This window comes from Melopsittacus undulatus, chromosome 6 (assembly GCF_012275295.1).
Source record: "Melopsittacus undulatus isolate bMelUnd1 chromosome 6, bMelUnd1.mat.Z, whole genome shotgun sequence".
NCBI classification, from domain to species: domain Eukaryota; kingdom Metazoa; phylum Chordata; class Aves; order Psittaciformes; family Psittaculidae; genus Melopsittacus; species Melopsittacus undulatus.
This window is the reverse complement of record NC_047532.1, coordinates 78,093,050-78,118,276: the sequence shown is the minus strand read 5'-3', so window position 1 is coordinate 78,118,276 and position 25,227 is coordinate 78,093,050. Positions and strand designations below refer to the sequence as shown.

General features: G+C 36.0%; 1 protein-coding gene across 5 annotated transcripts in view; it reads left to right on the top strand.

Moving 5' to 3' along the window:
• DIAPH2 (diaphanous related formin 2) overlaps positions 1–25,227 on the top strand; it is a 232,578-nt gene that overhangs the window by 57,097 nt on the left and 150,254 nt on the right. For all 5 annotated transcript variants that reach the window (XM_034063587.1, XM_034063586.1, XM_031048216.2 and 2 more), the window contains 2 exons: positions 18,314–18,415; positions 19,874–19,968. In XM_034063587.1, coding sequence (XP_033919478.1) covers positions 18,314–18,415; positions 19,874–19,968 — 197 coding nt within the window. The remainder of the gene's footprint in view (positions 1–18,313; positions 18,416–19,873; positions 19,969–25,227) is intronic.

Below are 25,227 nucleotides of genomic sequence, written 5' to 3'. Positions count from 1 at the left end.
TGTGTGTGTGTATAAGTCATAATAAGACATTTCTGAGGCACAATTTTTATTACTTAACATACGACAGCATGAGCTATATATTTGTAAAACATAAGAATGTTTAATCACAGAGCACCAGGAACAAAAACAAATGGTTGGCAACTGATAAAATAAGTTAAAGTCAAATATACTTTAAACAGGATTATCTCTTTAAAAACATGCATGAGGTTAAATCTTTACTTGTTACTGTAACATTAGATATTTAATACTGATGCCCTGTGAATATATATAATGTATTTAGTTAGGTACAGATCAGTGCTAACAGTCAAATTGCATTATTTGGTCTGTGAAATCAGTTACTGAGCACAGTTAAGAAAACATCCATTGAACAGGGAGCAATTGGAACATGAAAAAGTATTCCCTTTCAGACTTTATGAGTTTTAGAGATCCTGGGCTTTGAACTTAGTTAACTGAGATCTAATTATCGTGGGCTCACTACAGCCTGGAAGGAATTTCTCCATTTTTCTTCAAGAGAAGTACATATAGTCCAAATTCCTCTTAGAGGCCTCTAACAAATGGACTCCAGGGCTTCAAATTTTCATTTAAGATATCAGATGAGTGTTTTGAGCTTGGAATTGTGCTTCCAGATGCACAGGTGGGAACAGTGATTATAGTCTCACAGACCTTTTTGGCAATTAAATGATATTCCAGATTAGACACATGTGAAAATGAATGGGCTACTGTGGTGGCTGCTAATGAGTTGGGCAGTATTAACATGTGGGACAGTTATTGCATTGTGGGTGGCAATGAAACACGTAGATCCTTATTTCCTCATGTAGCTGGACAGAGGAGAAGAGTAAAGATGGTATTAGTTTCCAATCAGTTACTTGTTTTCTTTTGACCTGGTTAATTCAGAGAGAGAATCTAATATCATCCATAAATTTATTTTGTGACTCATGCATTGCTTTAAAACTGAAAGCAGTGATTTTGCTGGTGAAAACATGCATCATCCTTTTACAGTTTTTTGAGTCACGACTTGAAAATTCCAGGCTTGGTAGTACTTGGTTTGCAAAATAATCTTATCATGGATTGATTTCTGTTTTGATATTTAAATAGCAAGAGGAAGGAATTCGTAATAGCAAATGCTTAAAGTTGTTTTAGCAGCTCATATTGTGTTGTGCAGCTAGAATGTTATTTGCATAACTTTTGCTTTTGTCCCTTAAGTGACATCGAATTTGACCTTTGGCTGCTGGTGTCACAGAGAAAAACAGCAGCAGTGAGATGTAAGCGGTTCTCTAGAACATGTCTCAACCCACCCCCCTTATTGATATTTATGTATGAGTATTAAATACATATATAATTGTGTGATGAAGTGTCTTCCAACAGGTGGAAGTAAAGGATTAAAACATGGCTCTGTACATAAGTTGTGATACATCATATGTGGCCTGTATTAATGTGACAATGCTCAATATATCAGGCCTGCTGCTATCAAAATCACTTTTCACTGTTTGATTGATAGTCTAATTGCAAAACACTACAAAGCTAGTTAATGCCTTCTCCCTAAAGGATCATGTTAATTTCTGGCTCTTGTAATTTAGGTTGTGTATTTTGCCAGTCAAGAATGATAGTGGTGCTCTGAAGAAATTAATTATGTGTACAGTAGATCTGTAAAGGTAGTAATTAGTACATAATAGTCTGAAACTGCTGGGATTGTTCCAGTACAGAATTCATTATCCATCCAACTTATCTCAAGGGGAAATGATCAGGGTTCTGTTACTTCTTTATGAGTAGAATTCTAAAATACAATTCAATGGTCATTTTGATCTTTTCAAAATTGAAGTAAGGTTTTAATAGCCAAATTGTATTTTTCACATTATGGATGTTAGAGAAGGTATGAGAGAAAATACCAACTTGCATGTAAATTATAATTGAAGAAGACATGAACAAAATATTTTTAGATGTATAATGTAGTCATATATGTATATATTATATATATAATGTAATAATATATAAAATAGGTTAAATAGCTTAGTTTCATGTGGTCTTGTTTGAGTAATTAGAATATGAAAACTTAGCTGCTGTGCAGTCTGACGTTTGATACCTCTCTCTGCACAACTTTTGGGGACTCATCTGTAGTTTTAAAATACTAACAGTCATGAAAAATTAGTGAGACACTGACAGAACTAACTAAACTATAGTATAACTTGTTCATATTCTGAGTCAATGCCAGGACTTACTATTTAAACTTCTTTTTCTGGTTAAGGAGGAAGAGGGTTGCAATGTACATCTGAAAGTAGAAAGAAAAGGTTGTGGGAAAAATTTTAGAGCATAGCAAGCATGCTAGAAAAGCTGAAGAACAGTCAGGAGAAACAAGGTGACTTCTGAGGAAGATGCAACATAAGGCATGATAAGGCGAAGAAAAAGGTTATGTTTAAGTAACACCACCTACAGTGATGATATCAACATCCTGTTTTGTCAACATTATTAATAATGCTTATTTGAAGGTAAATTTCTGTTTAAGGCTGTAAAGATTAGACTGTGATTAGATCAGGAAACTCCACTTGTGTAGAACCTTAAGCAGGTGACGGGGCTTATCCAGATGAGCCTGTTGTAAACATTGTAAGGGAAATGTTCTTTTAAAATTTGTTGGAAGTAGTGAGGAGACTAACTCTTAAAATAGGTGAGGGTGGAATACCAGCTGTTATTGTACATAAGGGGCATGACAGATGTATGCAGGTGTTGTGCTCAGTGTTTTCATTAACTGAAAGTATAAAAACATTATATGGAGAGTTTAACACTTGTTTGTATTTTATTAAAGTGTTAAGTCCAATCAAAGTACAGCCAACACCATTATTCCACTTACATTGATACTAACACTCAAATGTAAACTCATTACCCACCCCTTCTTTTTTCTGCTGTTATTCTCACCCACCCTCTGTCCCCTTAAAGAGTGAAGCTCACGTGGTGTTGCAACAAGTCATCAGCATCTTGTTCTTTACCACAAATTGTATGATCTGACATTCTAGAAGATCAATAGTTAGTGTCTTCTGTTTGCCTTTGTTGACTGGGGGAGTTTACCAAGACTTTCAGTTCTGGTTAAGTTTCTGTAAGTTATTTTTCTGTGCCTCAAAGTACTTGGGTGACTGTAGTGATAGGACAAGGGGTAACGGGTTGAAACTTAAACAGCAGAGGTTTAGATTGGATATAAGGAAGAAATTCTTTACTGTTAGGGTGGTGAGGCACTGGAATGGGTTGCCCAGGGAGGTTGTGAATGCTCCATCCCTGGCGGTGTTCAAGGCCAGGTTGGATGAAGTCTTGGGTGAGATGGTTTAGTGTGAGGTGTCCCTGCCCATGGCAGGGGGGTTGGAACTGGATGATCTTAAGGTCTTTTCCAACCCTAACTATTCTATGATTCTATGACTACGTTCTAATAAAGTGAATTATTAAAACCTGAGCTGTGACAGTCTTTTGATTGCCACCTACTTTCTGTGGATAACATGGCATTTGAGGGCTAAATGTCAACTTTCTTGGAGTTCTGAATTAAAAGGCCATCGTGTAGGTGGGCTGCTATTTCCACCCACTTCATCTTTCAATTTCTCTTGCTTGCGGCATCCACACAAACACCTTGTTATACTTTGCATTCATATTTTCCATTGCTGAGAACACATGCCAGAAATTTTGAACAACTAAACTACCTCAGTATTTGATATCATTCTTTTCCTCCCAAAATTATACAGTACAGCAATAACAGACACAAATGTATTTAATTTCTTTGTGTGTTGAACAAATTAGATAATACAAATGAGGCAAATGCCATGTCCTTAGTTTGTTTTTATTAGGCTTTAATTAAAAAAGCCCTTCTGGTTTGAACACATCTATTGATACTACAGATAAGTCTGTAATATCTGTGTGCGTATAAATGGTGTAGTCTTATTTGTTAACATCATGCAGGAGATGTTCACATTGTGTTTGCATGTGAAATACCCATGGACAGTCTTCTGTGAGGCTCTTTTGCTGCTATTCCTTGAGCCATTGAATGTGCACAATAGTTTCTGTCTTTTAATCTTTATTATACTTTTAAACTTCAATTGTGCAGGATACCTTCATGCGAGAAGGGAATGTACAAGTGACTACCAAATCGCCCAGTCAGGAAGGGCATTTTAAAGCCTTTCATGTCTTTTGTGTTCTACATTTGATATAAAGCAGCCTTTTTTTTATCTTCTGAAGAAAATAGTGTGTAATTTTTTTTTCCTCTGTGAAACCACCCATTCTTAAAGGACAGTGTGTTATTTTACAGGGTTCTTAAAAAAAGCCCACATTTCTACAGTGACTTAAACTCTTTCTATTCATACCTCTGGCAGATATTGAGGATAGGGAGAAAGACAGGCTAGTTGCCATGACTGCTGTTTCTTCTCCTTTCCCCTCTAGTTAACAGGTATGTCTTTCTGATGTGAATCTTATTATTTTTAACCCCTTCTGTGACCAGGTAGTCTGCTGAAGCAGAATTCTCATTGACATAATTAAGTTTCCATGTATTAAACGCAGTTATGAAGTTCTTATTCTTCCACTGAAGTGATGTAATATTTCAGGTCTGATTGTACTTCTGCAGTGTTTCTCTGTGAATATTGCAGAGCTTATATTCACTGTTAGTCTTAACTGACACATATGAAATATGCATCATTCTTCATTAGCCTGCCCTTTATGCTTGACACAGTGGAACATTTTTAGTGGCAAAAACAAGGTTTTTGTCTTTTCAGTTATTTCTTAGTTAAGAGATAACCAGCAGCTGAAGAACGAGGTCGGTGCATCATTAAACTTGAAGGAAAACTATTTGCATTCATTTACATTTGGTATTTATAAAGAAAAGGAAAAGGGATTAGTACTTAAAAAAAAAAAAGATCTGAATTTGATATGCAGAGAAGCGCAGATCAAATGCATCAGAGAACTTGAACTTTTACAAGCTTTAAATGGGTTCTCTTTGGCCAAGTTCCTGTAACACAGCTGTACTTGTAGGTATAAGAGAGCAAGCTTCAGTGTAATACAGGAGTCTCTGGTATTAAGCACAGACATGTTGGACTAGTTCAGGTATATGCATTATTTTATGGAAATAAAAAGAAATGGGGAAAAAACCCAAACTCATAATATGTTTGTTTCTGGATTGCAGACTGCAGGTGGCTCCCTTGGTCTTCTGATTAATCCATGGCATGGATGTTTCATTTCCTTTTGCTCTTCATTCTCTCCTTTTCAGAAGTATGTGAATTTAAACCAAAGGCACATACTGCTTCACAGTGTAGGGTCCCCACATGTTTTGTGTTTTACAGCAACTTCATTTAGTTGGATTGCATGGTCATCAGTCTGTATAGCTCAGTTTCACGTAAACAGGCTGCTTTTTTTTCACCTTTCAGTATATTTGAAATTGTTCTTATTCAACAGCGGAATCAAGTCAAATGCCATAAAGGAAAAGTTGTTAGTGTGCCATTTTCCATCCTTCTCAACTGGATTTATGCTATAGGTGGACTGTCAAACTCGGGTGGAAAAAGTTTTGCATTGTTTAAATAAACTGATGCTTTAGATTATTGCCACTTAGCTTAGGTTTATATGTGTGTGTGTCTATATGTGTATTTTTATATTACTTATATACTCTTTTTAATTCTTAAATTATCATACAATTACCTAAACAATGATCATAATAAAAACATAAGAATATATTTCTTGGTAAGGAAAAAGATGTTTTTATATAATTACCAGTGAAATAAAATCTTTTTTAACCAGAAGTGTCAGGACATTTTGTACAGGATCGTTTAAATGTCCTGGGTTCTTAAACCATGACATTAAAGTATCAAGTTTAAAAAGAAGGGGGCTAAAAGGTGTATGTGTTCTTTGTAGTCAGTTTTGCATCAGGTTCTAATGCAACAACGTCAGTAGACTCCTTAATAGTTATGCTTCATTTGTAAGCTTGCAATAGTGACGCAGGGAAGGATGTTAGGAATGATGCATGGGGTTTTCCTACAGCTGGGCTATTGTTCAGGAGAGCCACAGATGAGGCCTCCCAAGAATTATTTGTATGTAGGTTCCCATGGAAGTCTTCTCATGTGAGGAAGCCACTGGGAAAATGGTAGCTGTTCTATAGCACCTGCTCCTGCTGAAGGAAATGGGTGTCTTAGTTCAAGAGCATTGGTACCCATTTAATTCATCATAGTACAAAAGGACTAAAATGAGAATAGAGTTTTAAGACTCTGCTTTTCAAAGGTTTGTGGTACATTCATAAGGGGAAAAAATTAATGAGGGACAGGTCAGATAGATGCAGTTTTGCTAGGACTCATATTTGTTATGCTGGAGCCTACTTTCTTCGTGTGTGCAATAATTAAAGTTATTCTTTAGAGCATTGTTGTATCAGAGGTGTTTGGATTAAGTAGTTTGGATACTATCTTGGTTTGCATTACTTAAAGAACTAATGATTGCAGCTTCAATAAACCAAATACAAGTATTCAATGTGAATTAAATTATATTCAGATTGAGAAAGGTGGGAAATAGTTTGAAGTCTAGGATATTTGAAAGTTGCTACCTTTATTCATTGATTGCTTTGAAGTATATCATAATGTATTCCACACAGTCCTATAGAAATCAAGTTCATTTTCAAAGTCAGCATTGTATCTATTTTGAATTCAGGTCAAATGTCCTGTTGTGGAGGTGATTCCTTCAGTTCTAGTGTAATTAGCGCTGTTTAACCCTTTTGAAGTTTCAGTAGGATAAGTTAGTCTTCCCACAGGAGGCTTGAGGAGTAAGAATGCAAAATAAGAAACCCTGCTAGGTACTTTGTGACTCTGTTGCTTCTGTAGAGAGACACTGAGTATCTGCCTTTTTTAGTGCTAGGCATGCAACTGAGATTGTAGAGGATGCCACGTGTGTATGTGGTTTTGCCAAGGCCATTGTTGGGTTAAGAAATCTGTGGAACTGAAGGTGTTTCTGAAGAGAATGAATAAAGAAGCCCCTGCTACTCAGCTTTACTGCATGTTTTAACTACTAATTTTGTCAAACAGCTTGGGTAGTAGAGTTTACAGAAGGATCTTTCCATTTGCTCTGAAGTATGACAGTTTTACAATCATAGCTTTTCCCATTTAAGTGCGATGGTTTTGCTGCTCGGATAATTTTAGGTGAGTGTTGATGTTCTTTCAGTAAACTTTGGGAACTGCTGGTAATTCCAAAACTGTAATAAATGAATGAACCTCTTTATTTCATTCAAAAAATGCTGATTTGGGTAATTCTAATAGCTGATTTTTCAGAAAGTTTTGTTGGTGGTGAACTTGTAGGTAAATGTTTTGTGTTAAAGTCTTGGAAGGAGAAATATTGGAGTGAAAGCACCCATGTATTGTCTTAAAAGGTCTCTTGTAGATGTGAAAACACTGTTGTGACTGAGCTGTCTTAATTATAATGCCTTACATCTTGGGTGGTAGATTGCAGAATTCACATGTATGTATTTGTTAGACCCCAGTTCTCAGCATTTAAAAATGAAACACTTGAAGAGGAAAGATGGCAGAGTCAGTTTTACTCTAGAGAAACGTTAGGGGGAGGTAAACTCTCGAAGGCATGCAGTGTTTTTTACTTATATTTGATGTCTCAGAGGTTCCCATTAGAAACAAATAATGAACACCGCTTGTCATGCACAGACAAATGAGTTACCCACATACATCTATTCAAAAAGTTTGGAATACCAGCCTCGTGTGTGATAACTCTCATTGCAGTTAGTACATTCTGTACCTTGGTTTTTGTTTTTTTTGAAGGGAAATAGAACTTTTGTTTGCAGCAGATTTATAAAATACAGCAGCAGAAGAAAGGCAGTTTTGTATTCTGAACTGTCTGTTTGGGTCTGGGTGATGCAGTGCTCAAATAAACTATAGCACATTTAACGGGTACTTCAGGACAGAGACACATGTACAGGCACACCAGGGAAAGGCATTGTATACAAGGACTAATTAGCATGAAATATGAATACATTCATGAAGTAGTCTTGATCTATAGTGCTTTTATGGAGAGTATTTTTTCCATTAATTCAATGAAAAAGAAATTCAGATGCAGAACTGAAAAAAAAGAATGAGTTGAACTGAACAAAGATGTGGGTTTTATTTGTGTTTAAACAAAAATCTGTATTCCTGGAATAAAGCACATGCTGTATGAATAGGTAAAAAGATTAGGTTGAAAAGAATGCTTTCACTAATGTCAAATGAGAAAGAAATAACCCTCAGAAGAGACTCTTCAACTATTTTAAGTAATTTTTTTTGCAAGGGAATCCAAGTAAGATACTGGAAAGAGCTATTAAATCTGAAGCTAGTTACTCAGAGCATGATTAAATAGCCCATTCCATGGATTTTACAGTAATTTTTTGTTAAATGAGCTGTTAAGATTATCTGTTGTGGAAATTTTCCTAAAGGGTGTCTTATCTTTCATGCATAAGGGTTTGTCTCTATATGTACATAAAATACACTGATACTGAGGTGGAGGTCAATCTCTTGTCACTTCTAGGTCAGCATTCTATAATTCTATGCAGGATGGTTTTAAAACAATGTCTCTTTCTTTCTGATCTATGATTTCTAGCTGTGTTTTCTGGAAGCTTTCTTAATATTGGTAAAGGAAGCTCTAAACCTAGTTACTGCTGGAAAGCTGAGCATTGAAAGGTAGATTCATCTGCAGTAAAGCCATGGAGTTGGCTGTGATTTTGTGACCCAGGTGAAGGTCAGAGGGAAGAAGTTTGGAGGAAAGGATGGAAAACGGATCAACTACTTAGCAGGAAAGTTTGTGCTTACAATTAAATAGGTTATACACCTATATTTTAATATTATGAAAGCTTCCTGCAGTGTTGCAGGAAAAACAGTGTAACTGTTTAAATAAATAATACCTCACTGAACACAAAAATGGAGTTGCAAGCAAAATTTAGGCTCTTACTTGTGAAATAATTGTTTTAAGTCTGTATTAAAGAGATGTTCTCTCTGTTGTTCAGCAGAATCATAGCTGGCACATACCACATAACTTCCTAAATGTACTTTCTCTCTAATTTCCATGAAATACATTGTGGGTTGGTTGGTTTTTTTTCTGTAAAAGTGTAAATGGAGAAAATGTGGTCTGGTTCCTGTGCTGGTTCATATTGTGCTGACCTGCAGTGATGATGTAATTACAAAAAGTGCTCCCTTCTCCATGCCTCTCGGTTTCATGTGCAAAACTATTTTTTTCTTCCCTGGTTACTGACAAGGTACGCTTCTGAGATTGCAGCTTTCATCTGCTTGATAGTAATTCCAATTGTAATGTTAGTAGGAGATGCTTTGAACAGCATATCTGCCATTGCACAAAGTTCTGCCATCTATACACAAAGTAAGGATAGATCTGTTATCTAAATGAATGAAGGTTCTTTAGGGGAAGATATATTAAAAGGCTGTCTCAAGGATTAAGACTTAACCATCATGCTGTTAGGTTTATGAATTCCTAGAGATACTGAAAATACTAGGTACATAGGCATTAACGCAGATAAAAAGCTGTTAATTTTGTTGAGTCATTACATTACTTGTTAATGATATCTGAAGGATGTAAAATTCATGTTACAATGTTGTGTATTCTGCAAGTGTTGTGTGTCTTGTTTAGTTGCAAGAAACTGAAAATTCTTTACATCATATTTCTAAGTGAAACATCATTTATTTTTTCCATTCTGTAAGTGGGAATGTAATTGTTTAAGAACAATGTTACAGAATAATTTCTCAGCTTCAAGAGGCAGCTGAATAAGAAATTTATGGCTTAAATGCTTTCTGAAAGCATGGAGTCCACTGGTAAACTGGCTGATTTTCATTGTGGAAGTACCCCTAAATAGCATATTCTGAAGGATGGTATGCCTGGAGTAAGTTTTGAGGCTTTCCTTTTGATGTTCTTTTGTTCTTGCATTTAAGACATTTTGATTATTAGCAGTGAGAAGCTGCCACCTTAATTAATCATTTTAGGCCAATTTTGCTTATGTTGGTAAGATAAAGATCAGCAAGACATAGGTTACATCTGCTAAATTTAGAATATACTGTGGATTCTGTATGCATATACACTTAAAATGTGCTGAGTTGAATACTGAAACCTGGCTATGCTGGTGAAGGTGAGACTGGAAGCTTGTGTTTCTGGACTATTTTTAACCCGTTACAACGCAAGTGTCTTAATTTAGTACCTTAGTAGGTCCCATGAGATTAATCCTGTAGTGTGGAAGTAATTTATCTTTCACCTCGTGAAGACAGATAATCATTGCACGTGTATTCAGGAAGCACCTGGGTGTTTTCAACACACTTTGAGGTACATGAGCCCTTAAGAAAGCTTTTTAAAGGTAAATCTGTTAGAAGGTATCAGTAACATACACAGCCGTATTTGGCTGTCTTCAGCTGGTGAGCGTGGTGTTTTATCTTCAGCAGGTGACAGAGCAGATGCTTAGGTAAATAAGTTTGTTAACTAAAATACATTAAATGTCTGTCTCTTTATGTACATAGAATAAACTAAATAGTGATACTTCCTAGCTTCCAACAGTTGACAGGTTGTTTTCTAAGTCAGAGGTCAAATTTTATGCATAGTAAAGTCTTTAGTGTGTTTTGTTTTCAGTGAACTTGGGCTCTTGTTGCATTCATAACCTGTGGCATTGATATTTGTATTTCAAACCAGTGTTTACTTTGCCAGTGTTTCAGTCCTGCTGCTTGCAGGATCACATCTTCCTGGTTTGTTGCCTTCTTTTTCTGCCATTGCAAGTCCCATTAATAACTAATTTACATTTGCTTTCTCTGTGTTTTCAAAGACCACAGAGGGGAACACTAAAATTGCACATAGCACAAAACACACAGTAATACCTCATTGAATGATGGCTGTTATCCAATAAATATGAGTAGATCTACCACAGTTGTTGGTGGGGGGGATCATGTTATGGTTTTGTATGGATATGGAATCATCATGTTTTTAGAGAGTTACATCAGTATGCCAGAAACGTTTCACTGTCACAGTATATTGAACCTATTGGGATGACCTTCATTAGAATGATCATTAGTCAGAATGATTGCGAAGTGGAAAGACGCAATACATTTTCCCTGTGACATGTAGTGTGGCAGTTCCTGTTCCAAATGAGTTACTGCGTGCTAATGTGTCTGGTTAAAACCAGAAGTAATTTTGATCCAAGGCTGTGATTGACTGTAGTCTTGACTGACATGTAGCAAAAATATTTGTGCCCACATCTGATGAGGTTGAAAGGTATGCTTGTGACAGATTACAGGCAACTAATGAGATTCATTTGGTACTGTCCACCACAAAGCCACAATTTCAAACATTTGTTAATGGAAAAATAATTTATCCAAGTTTTATAAGTAAGGATCGAAGCTGCTATTCGTAGTTACCAACTATCAAAGCTGTGGTTGCCAGTCTGTTTCACAGGGCACTGCTTACTGCTTATGGAAATTGATGGAATTTATTAAGACAGATAATTTCCCAATTCTTTTTAATAATCTCCTTTTCCCCTGTGAAGTTACGCTCTGGGCCTGATGCTTATAAAAGCATCCCTCTGAGTTCAATATATAACAATAACTATCAATAAATTCTTTAAATTAGCTGGAGAAAATAATTCTTTTTCCTAAGCATTAAATCAGATTTCCTAAGTATGAGGTCAATAGAAATGTAAAACTGTGTATTTCACTGTGTAGGTCACAGTGTATAACCAGGATGTACCACATTAAGCTTAAGAAACTACAATATGTCTTAAAGCTGCCAAACAAATTGAGGGTTTGGGAATTTAGATATGTGCAAGTGAAGCAATTTTTCAAGCATATTTGTTTAAAACCTTGATGGTGGAGAAGCACTTCAAAAAGGGAGAGAGTACCAGAATGTGCGTTTGGATATGTGTGTTTTACTTAGTGTTTAAATATTTAGTCAGGAGCTTTAGATATCAAATATCACAATGAAAGAGGAAAAGAAATCAATTTAACACCAATATCTACTTAACTTGACTGTGTAAAGGAATTTTTGGGTTTTGGGATTTTTTTTTAAGCTTCAGAATTTCAAAATTCTTCTGGAAATTTGATTCACGTAAGTGCCTTTAATGGGAAAGATGTGCTGTTTACAAGCCTAATCAAGAGGAACAAGAGCTGAAGTATTCATTTAAAAGACTTATTTACTAGACTTGTCATACTAATAACAGAAAATGAGTTTATCAGATTCTAAATAAAGTATTATATTGGAGTTTTGACGTTTTGTTTAACTTTGAGGTTTGGAGCTTTTTTTGTCTGAGTCTTGGTACTTTTGCTTTTGATAGTTGCCTGGATAACAGAAATGTCAGTGCCTGGAAAAGAATTCTAGCTATTTTATCTCATAGTTCTGTGGTGGTGATGGTTTGGTATCAGAGGAAAAATAACTGGGAAATTAGAAATATTATAATAGGCAGCATTTTATTATTACAGGCAAATGTCTTCTCTGACACATGTAACTTAATATATTGCATCTCAAATGCATTGACTGGTCTCTTCAGTCGTTAGTCAAGCTCTAATACGTAGGCAGAAAGGATGTGTAAAGTCTTGGTGCTGAGCATAACCTGCCAAGGATAAACACCTCTTTGAAACAAAACATAGCGTGTCCATATTGAATATCACAAACGTTGAAGCAGTGGCAAAGGCAGAAATGGGGTGGACAACCTTGAGGCTTTCTTCCATATAAATATTCATGGAGGGAATGTCAGAGAAGAGTTCATGGAAAAGGCAACTGGCTTTTATTCCAGCTTCTTACAGCACATCGTACAACACAGCTAACTAGGCCCGTTGAGGATATTTCCAGTTTAATCACTGTGTGCTTGCTGCTGTTTGATTTCTGACGTTCAGAAGGAGTACTTGCATATATTTCTGTGACATTTGTATGCCATGAATTGTTAATGTTTTCTTACTGTCTTTCAGCAAAAGCAACATCTTTTGCATTGGTTTTTAGCAGGGTAAATAGAAGGGGGCAAAATCACTTGCCTGGTTTGTTTGTGGGTTTTTTGGTTGCTTTCTATTTACTTATTTTTTCAAGTAGACTATTTGTGGCTCAGACATCTACTTGATTTCAGGCTGTTGGTGGAAAACTGAAAGAGCTGCAATCTGGAGTGCTTAATTAAGTACACTTTAACCGTACAACTTCACTGCACAAGTTCCTGATGCAGCTTTTAAAACTGCACTTGAAAATTAGACGAGTTACAACTATTTTAGGTTAATTTTGAAGGAACAATAAATATTTCATCTAGTCATTAAATGTGGTGGTCAACTAATAACCACCAATTGCATTATGAGAAAAAGATAATCGGATTATGGATCCCCTGCTATTTTCGGACAAAACTAATCTGTAAAACAAAGTTATGGATTTTGATTTTTTCTACACAACATCATCTGTTGGGTTGATGTCACTTCCTTCAGCTTGATTACATTAATTAGGCAAAAAGCATGCAAGAGGTTCCATGGTTTTTCCCCTGTCGGTGCTATTTTTTTTATCTTGAGAACTCAAACTAAGATCTACTTTCAGCTCAATCTCTTGCTTTGGAACAGAATTCTCTCTTTTCTTTTCCTTTTCAATGCAGTACCTGGTATTTAGCTCTTTTGCCTGCAGAAAGGACAGAATGACAGCAGGAGTGCTTAATTAGTTTTACTGCAGGAATTGATAACTGAGTGATTTTAGGTGAACAGAAAAGTGGCTCAGGTGGCACTGGGAATAAATATGAGATCCCACAGCTTAACTTTTTTCCTCCTGTACTAGCCATAGATCTTATTTCAGGTAAAGAGAATAATGAAGCAATTAATTTCCTTTGTATATTTGCTTTTGTTGCCAAATACTTGTAGATGCAGTTGGTAAGCCAGTGGCTAGGTGGAAATAAGATGAAATTACCCATTCTTTTCCTAGCACAATGTGAGGTATGTGTTCTTTGTGAGTACAGACTTGATAAAAATTGGAGATTAACGCTCAAGTTTGGGTAGGCTGAAGTTCACCTCAGTGTCTGCTTTCTCCACATTGTAATTCTATGTACTCTGTTTTATCTCCTTTAATTTTCATCTTCATCATATTAATGAGTAGCAGCTTCTACTACTAATTCTTTATTAAAATTATTCACTGCTTATTTAAAAAAGAAAGGGATTTAATATGAAGTGGACATTTTGGCTCAGAATAAAATACTTTAATAGCTCCAATGAAATAAAATTGTATGTATCTCTAAAAATGTGTAATGATAACTTCTAGTGCCATTCAGTAGCTAAATTAATGACCAGGTATACAGTGGTAATTTTCAATGCTTCCTTTTTTTGCTACAATAGTAGTGATGATGGAAATCTTTTCTTGATTATGTCTCTGAAGTATTTCAACATGTTTGTGCATGTTCTTTGCCATGATTACTATTACTCTTGTTTAATGTATCTTAAACTTACATAATATTTTGTTCAGTGTTGTCAGTTTTAATTTAGACCCTAAATGGGTTTTAAGCAGAGCACTTTCTATGGGATTAAATTAGTTCCCAGCTGAAGGTATCACTGAAGGTACACACTTGAGCTGCACATGCATTGCATAATGGAACATGAACAGAAAACAATCCCTTGCAACATGTTGCATCAGCTTTTTTCCTCCAACACTGATAAACAAATATGTTGTTACTAGCAAAATAGAACTCTAAACTAAGTTTAAAATAGAAAAAGGAAAAAGTAGGTTACGCGCTGCTGGTGTTTAGATCTGTATTCTCTGGTTTTTGAAGAGACATCTGCTTGTGCTAAAACTACTTTTCCCCTTTCTGCTTTAGAATACTGGCTCTCTTTCCCTTTCTCTTTCATGTCTGCTTGAGGTAAATGGTAAAGAAAAGTAAATCCAGCCAAAACAACATTCGATCTACCTGTTTAACTGGTGTTAGTAATTATGCATTAGTGGGTATTTTGTCACTTCAATGACAGCTGGTTGTTTGGGGTTTTAAGTGCTTGCATCTTTCTTCTTCCCAGCTGAATGGGGAAATAGTTTTAAACAATCAAGAGTATATTTTTCTTCATTTCTTCTAAATAAAAGTCCTGCACACACGCATCTGCCTATTTGTGTGTGTATGTCTGTGTATATATGTATATCAGGTAAGTCCACATTTCAATCTACACGCAGTTCTGTGAAAAGCGATTAACTTACAAGAAGAAAAACGAGGATGTAAGGCAGAGGATTTAAAAATGCTTTGCATCAGCCCAACAGATGTGCATTATCATTGTCTGTCACAGACAGCGATTGAGGTGATCTGAAATACAGGAGGACAACCTGACAGGACCTTTTGAGTCTGAACTTTGCTGGTACACATGCTTCTTTCATGTGATGAGAAAATACTTGGGTTTCTGTTACTCAGAATTTGTGAAGGCAGTACCCATTGTTCTGGCAGAGTGACTTGCTGCAGTACCTGGACAGGCCACTTGTGGGAGGGTTCTGCCATTGTTCCAGAGCTGTTAATGCAGGGCTGACACAAACTTGGTTAGTGAGTATGTTCTGAGAACTGAAACAGGCGAAACATGAATTTAGAAGGCTGACTTTGGATCAGGACACATTTAAGATGGGAAAAAGTTCATTGCGTTCTGAAAGAAAAGGCAAATAATAATAATAATCACAGCACTAAACTCTCAAGTAATACAGATGCTTTAGCTTCCAGGTTGATAATTTCTGTGTGTGTGTGTGTCTTGGTTTTTTGAGCTACCCAGTGTTGACTACTGTGCAATCCTTTTTTCATCTCTCTCTCTGTGGTTCTGTGGCATCAAGCAAAAAAATGTGTCAGTTTTAAATAGGCACATGTGAAAGGAGAACCTGAAAAGGGTTGGGATGGAGGTCAGCAATAGTATGTTAGTACTAAAATGTATCAGATGTTTTTTTACTTGTTTTTTAAATTCTATAAGCCATGGTCATGTCACAGTTGAGTCACTGCTGAAATATACTCTTGTGATCAGATGGAGAAGAAGAGGGAAGAGCATCACTTTTGATAGCTCTGTGATGTGTAATGCTATCTCCAGCATGGGTCAAACTGGGTTGGGGAAATTCTAGTAATGTAATGTCTCTCTGTCTCTGAGTCTTAGTTTGGGAAGATGTTAACAGTGTTATGTTGTGACTTTGCAGTGACATAAGCATCTGGTTCTAGTATTTCTCCATGTTTTTTCTGAATTGGCTAACTTAAAGTCTCTGAAGTCTCATGCTTGAAAAGATTAAAAACTTTGGAAAAAAACCATGTTCTCCGGTCTTTTCCAAATGAAAAATTCTTAATCTGAGATGCTAAATATTTATGAAATGTATGATTTGTAAGTGACGGTGTTGCAGTCCTTCAGGCTTAAGCAGGTAAGAGTAGCCATGGTTTCTTACAAAACCTTGGACTGCTTGGTCTTTTGTGTTCCAAATGTGGTTGCTAGTTTCACAACCCGTAGAGGAGTGCGATTGGGAAGCTGGTGAGGAGGGACAATAATGAAAACTGGTTGTTTGGCAGCTACAGACAGAGTTATCATCCTGGATCCTGACTCAGTCCATCCTGTGTTTGTCTCTTTGTATAAAGTTCTTTGATTAAAACCTGATCACCCCCCCGCTCAGTTTAAAAACAACCAAACCTCTTTTTGTCTCTTGATGCTGTAGTAGCTGAGTAGCTTAATACATATTTTGAGTTAGGCTCTTGTTTGTCTTTAAAGACCCAATCACATACGGAAATCTGGAGAGCTTAGTTGAACAGAAGATATTTGGAATGGGTCACTCATCTTGAATCATTTCTCTCACCAGTCACAAACCTAGGCTGTACGCTAGCTTCTGTTCATATAACAGAGCTCATAATGTTTATTGCCTTCTCATGGGACAACTAATTTTTAACTCTGGGTTTTTTTCTCATTTGTTTTGTTGAACACCTGGTTTTATTTCCTTGTTTAATAGAGAACAATTAGTGATAAGGGTGTGATTACTTCATGGAGTGTCACTTCAGGATTTTAAACAGTAGTTCACGGTGGTTAAAAGGTCAGCACTGGTGGGAATATAGAGTATTGTCTATTAACAACTTAATGTGTAGCTCTCCTTTTACAAGGAAGCTGGTCATATGTATCTATGTTTGGAGAATAATGGCAGGCTAAGGGGAGAACAAGTGTTGCACTGTTGTTGAACCGTCTCTTCTGCTCAGCTTCTTCAGTTTAAGGCTTTTTAGAGGTAGCTAGGGATGAGGGAATGATCTTGTCCTATCTTAATTAATGCTGACATAAAAATGCCCAGGGTAAACTAATTATTCAAGTGATATAAGCCCAGTAGAATTATTTTATGCCACTTCTTTTCCTAGTGCTGGTGTGTAAAGGAGAAAAATAACTGCTTTCTTTGTTCTGGTTTCTTTTTTAGAGAGGTTGAAACTGCAGCTTTGGTGTTTTTCTTCACACTAAGTATTAATATCTCTTTTTAGGAGATACTTGTAATGAAACCCATCCTGATGAAACCAGTACAGCAAAAAACAATCTCAGAAAAGAAAGGCATATTTAAAACTTGCTCTTAACTTGACTTTGAAGTTTTTCGGTTACTTTTGAATGACTTGAAATATTCATTAAGTTTCACATTAAGCATAAGGATTCTATTCCTTCAGTGCCAAATGTGTGGTGATATTTAAAAGGAAATAAATCCTTCTTAATGCATTTACTTAATTAATACTTAAGAAAATTCAGTGAGAATTAAATATGTTAAATTATGCAAAAAATCAGCATATAATTTAAATCTCTCAATACCACATTATATTTAAGTACTGAATGTAAGGCTAGCAATCCTTGCTAATTAAAAATAATTTAAATTATATGATATTTTCTCATTTGGTTTTCCTTTTTACCAGTGACAACATAAATAAATAGTGAAAGCCTACCTTTGTGTAGTGTGATAAATCTTGAATGATTTATGTTATTGGTTGTGGATGAAGAACTGCAAAGGGTATTAGAGTTATTTGTGTTTCAATAGAGGGCACTCACGTGCTTTGAGGTAACACCAAGTTGCTGTCGTTTTCACAGTGCTTAGAATAAACTGGAGCTGCAGAAAACAAATTCAGTGGGTTAAAATGTATGAATGTAATTTGGTAGCGCTTGGGGAAAATTGGTCATTGTCATATTAACATTTTCATTTCATGTTCCTACCAATTTTGTCTCTGTGCTTTGTTTCTGTGGATATTTTACAGTACGTTAAGGCAGTGCATTCTTTTTGCGTTGAACTAATGCTAATAGATGCATTATTATGGCTTTCTAGCTGAGTTGCTATTAGTCTGTTAAGATTGAACAGTTGTAATAATGAACCAGAATTTAATAAATACATTTATTTCCTTTTTTTTCAGCTAAAAAGCCAGTAGAAGAATCAGAAGAAAAGAAAACAGTTCAATCAAAGAAAAAGATTAAAGAATTAAGGATTTTGGATTCAAAAAGCGCACAAAATTTATGTAAGTGATGTGAAATGCATTAGGCGATGATCTGGCATGTACACAGATGACTTCTAAATGGTCTTTTTTGTTTACATGTACAATATGCTTTTTCTGTATACCGGCTCATGAACATGAGGCTTAGGCTCACATGTTTCACATACATAGGATTTCAGTTCACTATATAACAATTCACTATATAACTTTCAGTTCACTATATAACTATATAATACTGTGTTTACATCTACGTCAGTTGTCTCTGTTACTTTAGTGTTAATGAACTATATGCTTTTCATAACAAAATGTTGATTCTTTCATTAATTGCTTTAGACTGAAGTATAACTAAAGGATTATCATTAGTTCAGGGAAGGCACTGTGTTTGTAGGGTTTGTGGGTTGGGGTTGAGAGGCCATTCCAAAGGGCTCTTTCTGCTTAAAGTAATGGAGATATGGAGCTTTGTGAGGGTTATATTTTTAAAGAGCAAAATATTCCAAAAGAGGTTAAGTTAGTTGCATATACTGCTATTGGAAACTGTAAGGAAAACAGTCCTGCCTCTTTGTTTTAATGTTCCAATTGTCTCTTTAATTATGGAGGGAAATCAATCATCAGGAGTAGTACATTTGTTTATTTGAATTAAAAATACCATAAAATGTCACTAGTCCAACTATGCCCATGGCAAATGAAGTGTGTAAAAACCACATCTGTGCATTGTTTATTATCACATCCATGAGCACATTTTCTTAAGCAGAAAATTAACAATGACACAAGTGATATGAAACTTCAAGTTCTGACAATGTGGATGCAGGGAAATCAGCCACAGTAGATGGATTGAATATATACAGTATGTTATTGAAATGGTATGTATATGCATCTGTGTTAGGAATACTTCATAGTTTATTGGATGTTGAGATGTTATAATATCCTGCGGTGAAAATGCTTTGAGAACTCCATATTTGAAGTATATGTACACTGCCTCTTGTATAAATTTAGTTATCCAAAAAAGTGACAGGATAATTTCTTTATTCCTTTGCCTTGCTCTTCATTATCCTTTTGATTCTCTCTCTAGAATGTCATATAAATATCACTCAGCCAATTGTAAATGCAGTACAGCTATTCATACAGGGTTCCGAAACAAAGAAATATTTGATAAGGTCTTCAAGTGGCTGAATAAGTCTGTTTAAGTAGTGATGCAGATGTTGCCATTCATGAAAACAGGACTTTATTGCTAGAGATAAGTAACACTCCAGGGAGCAAGGGAGGCTGATTGAACAGTTAAGTGTTGTCGTAGTTTCATTTCTTAGAAATGAAACTCATTGAAAGTTGAACTGCAATAATCTCATCTAGAACTTGTTTTATACAGAAAACTTATTAATAGTGAATCCCTTTATTTGGATTTTTTGATTTCTGTAAGTTAAGTTTTCCTTCTTATATAAATTTTTATGACCTTTTTGATCCTAATGATTTATTATTGATTTTCAGCAATATTTTTGGGTTCTTTCCGTTTGCCTTATGAAGAAATAAAAAATATTATCTTAGAGGTTGATGAAGAGAAACTTAGTGAATCCTTGATTCAGGTATGTGAAAATTACTCTGGTTTTCTTCATAGGTTGTTTTCCATGTAAAATGTTGTAAAAGCACAAGAATTCAAGAGTAAGGTTAGTGTAGGTTGTGCTGGATATCAGCCACAAGTGCAGCAGTTGTGTTTACTCTGTTGTTTATTTCACTTCTACTTTTGAATATGATCATATGTAGCAGTGACTATGTTTAAAAGACACCATTAACAAAGGTACTTTTGATTCTCTCAGTTTGTGGAGCTTATATCTGTTAACTGTAGTTTATCAGTGTCAAAGACAAACATTTTCCAGGTGTAGGCTGGTGGATGTTAAAGTTTCAGCAGGCTTCTTGTGGGAACAACTCTGCTTGTCACTAGTGACAGATGAAACTATCTGAATGTTTTAGGATATTGCTACAGCCCAAAAAAACGGTCTGTAAATCAAACCTGTGCTAAAGCTGATTTGGTCTTATTTTGAAACCAAAATTTCTGAGCTGGAGAGGAGAAAGTATGGAATACAGCTTCTTTACATCCCTCTCTGACTTCCTCACAGTAGGAGGAGAGCAATTGCATGTGTTGCCCCTCATGATCTCTGGAGAGTCACAGAGTGCAAGATAAACATGTAAACCTACACTTGATATGCTGATGTAGCACACCAATGGTACTGATGTTAAATTGGTTTATTTTAATATCAAGCAGATTCAGGTTTTAGCTGACATACTGGCCCTTAGTTTATCCTGTCCTCCTCTTTCTACTGCACCCCTGTCGCATTCCCTTCAAGGCTTTCTAAATTAATTTCTTCTCTTTTTTGGACCTGGAAAGTGGTTATTCCAGGGACACTGGGCTAAACTCAGTTGCCACAGTTAGGAAGTATGTAGCTTCTTTAAATTTTAACATGAATGTTTAATAAAATTATTGTGTTGCCAAATGTATGGTGTAAATGGAATTCTATTTAGGAAATTAAATTTGCTTGTCCTTTGCCTGCAGTTTTTCTTGTGTCACTAAGGCCCTCCTACAAGTCTGGAGTTTGCTTCTTTTGAGGCTGTAAAAGAAGAGCTGCTGTTGTCTTAGATCTCAAACAACTGCACCCAACAGCACAACATACTGTTATATTTTGTTATTGTGTCATATACTAAGACTTATAGTACCTAAACTAATGTGTTTGGAAATCCATATTATGTATCCAGAATTCTCATTAATATTTCATTTGGGAAATCCTTGATATATTTTTTTGTTTATTTTAATTGCTATACTTTAATGCTTTTGGAAGTTCCCATTTGATGGGAAATGGTTTCCAGCTGACTTTGATGTGTTTCACTATGGTGTCCTGCTTCAGGCCATGTCAGCATGAAATTGATTTGCATTTCTAATATTTATCTGCATTGCTAAAAATATCATGTTTGCACTGAATATGTTTTCTTACAAAAAGCTTCTGCACATGATATATAGTATTTGAAAATACTAAGTCCTAAAATCATATTTATTGATCAGGGATATCAGAACATTAGATTGAGAAGCCTATCGGATGAGAAAAATCAACTCAGCAGGAAGAAAAAAAACCTACCTTGAATATCTCTACTGCAGAAGAGTTTCATATTGCTATAGTTGCTTCTGCAACAAACAGAGACATCTTGAGACCTAGATTAATAGCAATAGGATGTAATATGTTATGCTGAAGTATGAGGTCTTGCATGTTAATTCTAAAATGCCAAAAGCTGATGTTGTAATTGTTGCTTATCAGCCTGAAATGATTGAGGAGAAGTAATAGGGAGTCTGTGCTCAGTGGGACAAGTATAGCTACCACTGGTGTAGCTGCATGTGGAGCAGCTAAGCCCTTACCTCACTTGCCCTGGCCTACTTCCCAGTGTGTGGGGGTGCAGATTGCCCTCCCTGGCCTACTTGCAGAATGAGAAACAGCAAATACCTTGCAGCTGCCCAAGCACTGTTCAGTAGTAGCTAAAACATCAGTGTGTTATCAACATTGTTTTGGTCACACGTCAAAACAGCACCATATTGGCTGCATCCCAGCCAGAGACGGTACCATAAAAAAGGCAGATGTGATTGCAAGGTGTTTCAGGTCAAGTATTTTCTGTAGAGAGGATAATTATTATGCTTTTGAATAATGTACCTTGAAGACCTTGTCTAAAGGACTCAGTTTATTTCTCAAAAATTAGTTTAAAATGGAAAAGCTGAATGACTGAAGTTGGTTGAGGAATGGAGAACCAGTCTACAGAAAGAAGCTAGAAAAGATTGACTTGATTAGATTAGTGGTATAAATAGCTGAGAAGGGATAGAGCTACATTAGAACTAGATGGGGAAAAGAGTGATGTGCCAAAGCACTGGGGAGAAAAAAGAAGTTGCCTAAGTAAAAGGCTGTGTTAACACCAGAATAGATATACATGAATTCATCATGAATGCAACTATGTAGAAACTCAGCTGCCTGTAATCTTCAAAAACCTGGGGCTTTGGAGGTTGATCTGTTCCTGAAGGGAATGGTCTGGCAGAGTCACTCCCAATAGTGGAGAGATTGAGCTGATAATCCAGAGAAGAGATTCTTTTGGTGTTCCTAAAGATGTTCTTACACATTAAGATGTATTAGGGTAAATGGGCTGTATCATTTATATCATTTTCAGTCTAATCTGGTTTGTTTTCATTCTAATCTCCCAACTGAGTTATTAACTAATTTGCCAGCTTAACAGTTTTCAGTACTACTGATTGGAAAGATTTTACAGAGCAAGCCTTGCTTGCTTTCATGCTTAGCAAAACCTGTGCTTTATAGAAATGCTCATGGAGAAACTGCTTTGTTCCAAGTATCAAAGCAATGAGAACAAAATGGGCAGAGCGTAATTGAACAGATAGGAAGGTGCTTTTTCAGTTATGCTTCTCAAGTCCTCATTTCTTGCTGCTTTTCAAGCTGATTGTAGTACATACTGAAATTAATTGGATTAATCAGTTTGAGTATGTAGAAGGCTGTGTACAGTTGTAACTTCTTGAAGAAAATACCCAGGAAAAAAAAGATTCTCAATTCCTACTTTGTCTTTGAGAAAGTGAGCTGTTGTAAACATGCAGTTGTCAAACACCGTGTTCAGCAGAATTCAGGGTGTTTTGATAGTGAATGACAGTTTCAGCCTCTTAATGTCAGCCTTGGATTTCTATTTTTTATGTTTATATAAGCTTTTATTTACCCTATTTTGATTTAAAATCACATCGTCATGAATACACTATGAAGCTCTTTCCTAAAGTAATGAAAAAGATTTGAGTATGTGATCCCCAAATGATTTAGCTTCATTTTCAGTTATTCAATACAATTAATGAAAGTAAACATATTTAAACATATATATATACACACATGTGTATATATATGGAGCTGCAGTGCTAGTAGAGCCAAAGTCTTCTTAGAAGCTGAGGGTAAAATGAATTCATCTGTCAGCTGTAGACCATAGAGGGGTATGGATGAGGAAAAAGTAATGATCAGGCATGCTACAGATTTTGATTATGTAGCTATAAAAAAGACAAGGCAGTTTTAGCACTAGGTAGTTGTATTTTTGCACTGATGAAAGAAATAATGTTTAATGTGCAATGAAATACACATTTCTGATCAGTACTGTGAAATTTTAGGTTGCAATATTTGGTAAATAGTTTACCTAATGAAAAGAAGTTTAAAAATTCCATTACTTAATTCATGTCTCTAATCTTCAGCATTAAACAGTCAAACAAGCAAGAATTTTTTACAGATTCTTTGTTCAGAAGTAGAAGTAAGTGAGATTTGAGTTTGGGTGAATAGGAAAGGAAGCATACTTGGGTTAAAACACAAGACTGCAGCTTAATAATAGGGCATTGAGGTGAATATGATGCCTATCTCTGTCAAATATTTTGAACTCTGCTTACTGAGACACTCAGTAGCTCCTTGGTGTAGGTGTAAAGATATTTCCCCAAGAGGGTTGTTTCATATGAGGCTGCTTGTCATCTTTGGTTTTCCCTGTTAAGATGGGTGATGTTTGATGCTTTCAGCTTGGAGGATTAAGTTAGCTACCATTTGCAAATTTGACGAATTAGACTGATGCCTTTCTCAAACTTGTACCTTAATGCTTGTTTCATCAAGCCTGGCAGAGTGATCAGTAATCAGATTCTCCTAATGACTAAGAATATTGCAAGAGTGATGGCAAGATCAGTATGTTGTGAAAGTAAGACAACTGTACCTCTGACAGTACAGATTTTCTCCAGTTAAGGTTTTTATATCTGGAAAAAAAACCCATGCTTTTATAGCACTGGCTGCTTTTGTGATTTTGAAAGGCACGTAACTTTCTTTTTATACCAGGGTGTTTTTTGTGACATAAACCTAAACAGTCATTATTGGTCCTCTGACAGTGTCAGTGTGTATGTCCCTTCTACTTTAATCATATTTTATGGGAACACATGGAAATGCACTACCTTGATGGGAGGGGAGAGCTTATGTGCTTATAACTTAAGGGCACATGTTATAGAATCATAGACTCATAGAACTGTTAGGGTTGGAAATGATTTTAAGATCATACAGTTCCAACCCCCCTGCTATGGGCAGGGACACTTCACACTAAACCATAAACCAAGGCTCTGTCTAACCTGGCCTTCAACACCGTTAGGGATGGAGCATTAACAACTTCCTTGGGCAACCCATTCCAGTGCTTCACCACCCTTACAATAAAGAAATTCTTCCTTATATCCAGTCTAAACTTTCCTGTTTAAACTCAAACCCATTACGCCTTGTCTTGTCACTACAGTCCCTAATGACGAGTTCAATCCCAGCATCCTTATAGGCCTCCTTCAGACACTGGAAGGCTGCTATGAAGTCTCCACGCAGCCTTCTCTTCTCCAGGCTGAACAGCCCCAACTTTCTCAGTCTGTTTTCATATGGGAGGTGCTCCAGTCCCCTGATCATCCTCGTGGCCTCCTCTGGACTTGTTCCAACAGTTCCATGTCCTTTTTATATTGAGGACACCAGAACTGTACACAATACTCCAATGTTCTACTTTCATGTATGGTATTGCCAGAAGTATCAAAAGAATTAGATTTTTTTTTTTTCATCTGTAACACATTATTTTCACTCAAATAGGTGTTGAAATTAAAGTCCTATTAGATTGCCTTTATATAAATATTTAATAGATGTAGCATATCTGTGCACATGGATAGGTTTTCAAGCAAGCTGTGCTTTTTGCTGAGTTCCAGCATATTTGCTATCCGGATCTATCCAGTTTTGAGATGTTGTTCCTTTTTTGTTTAAGGTGTTTTAAGTGAAGTTTGG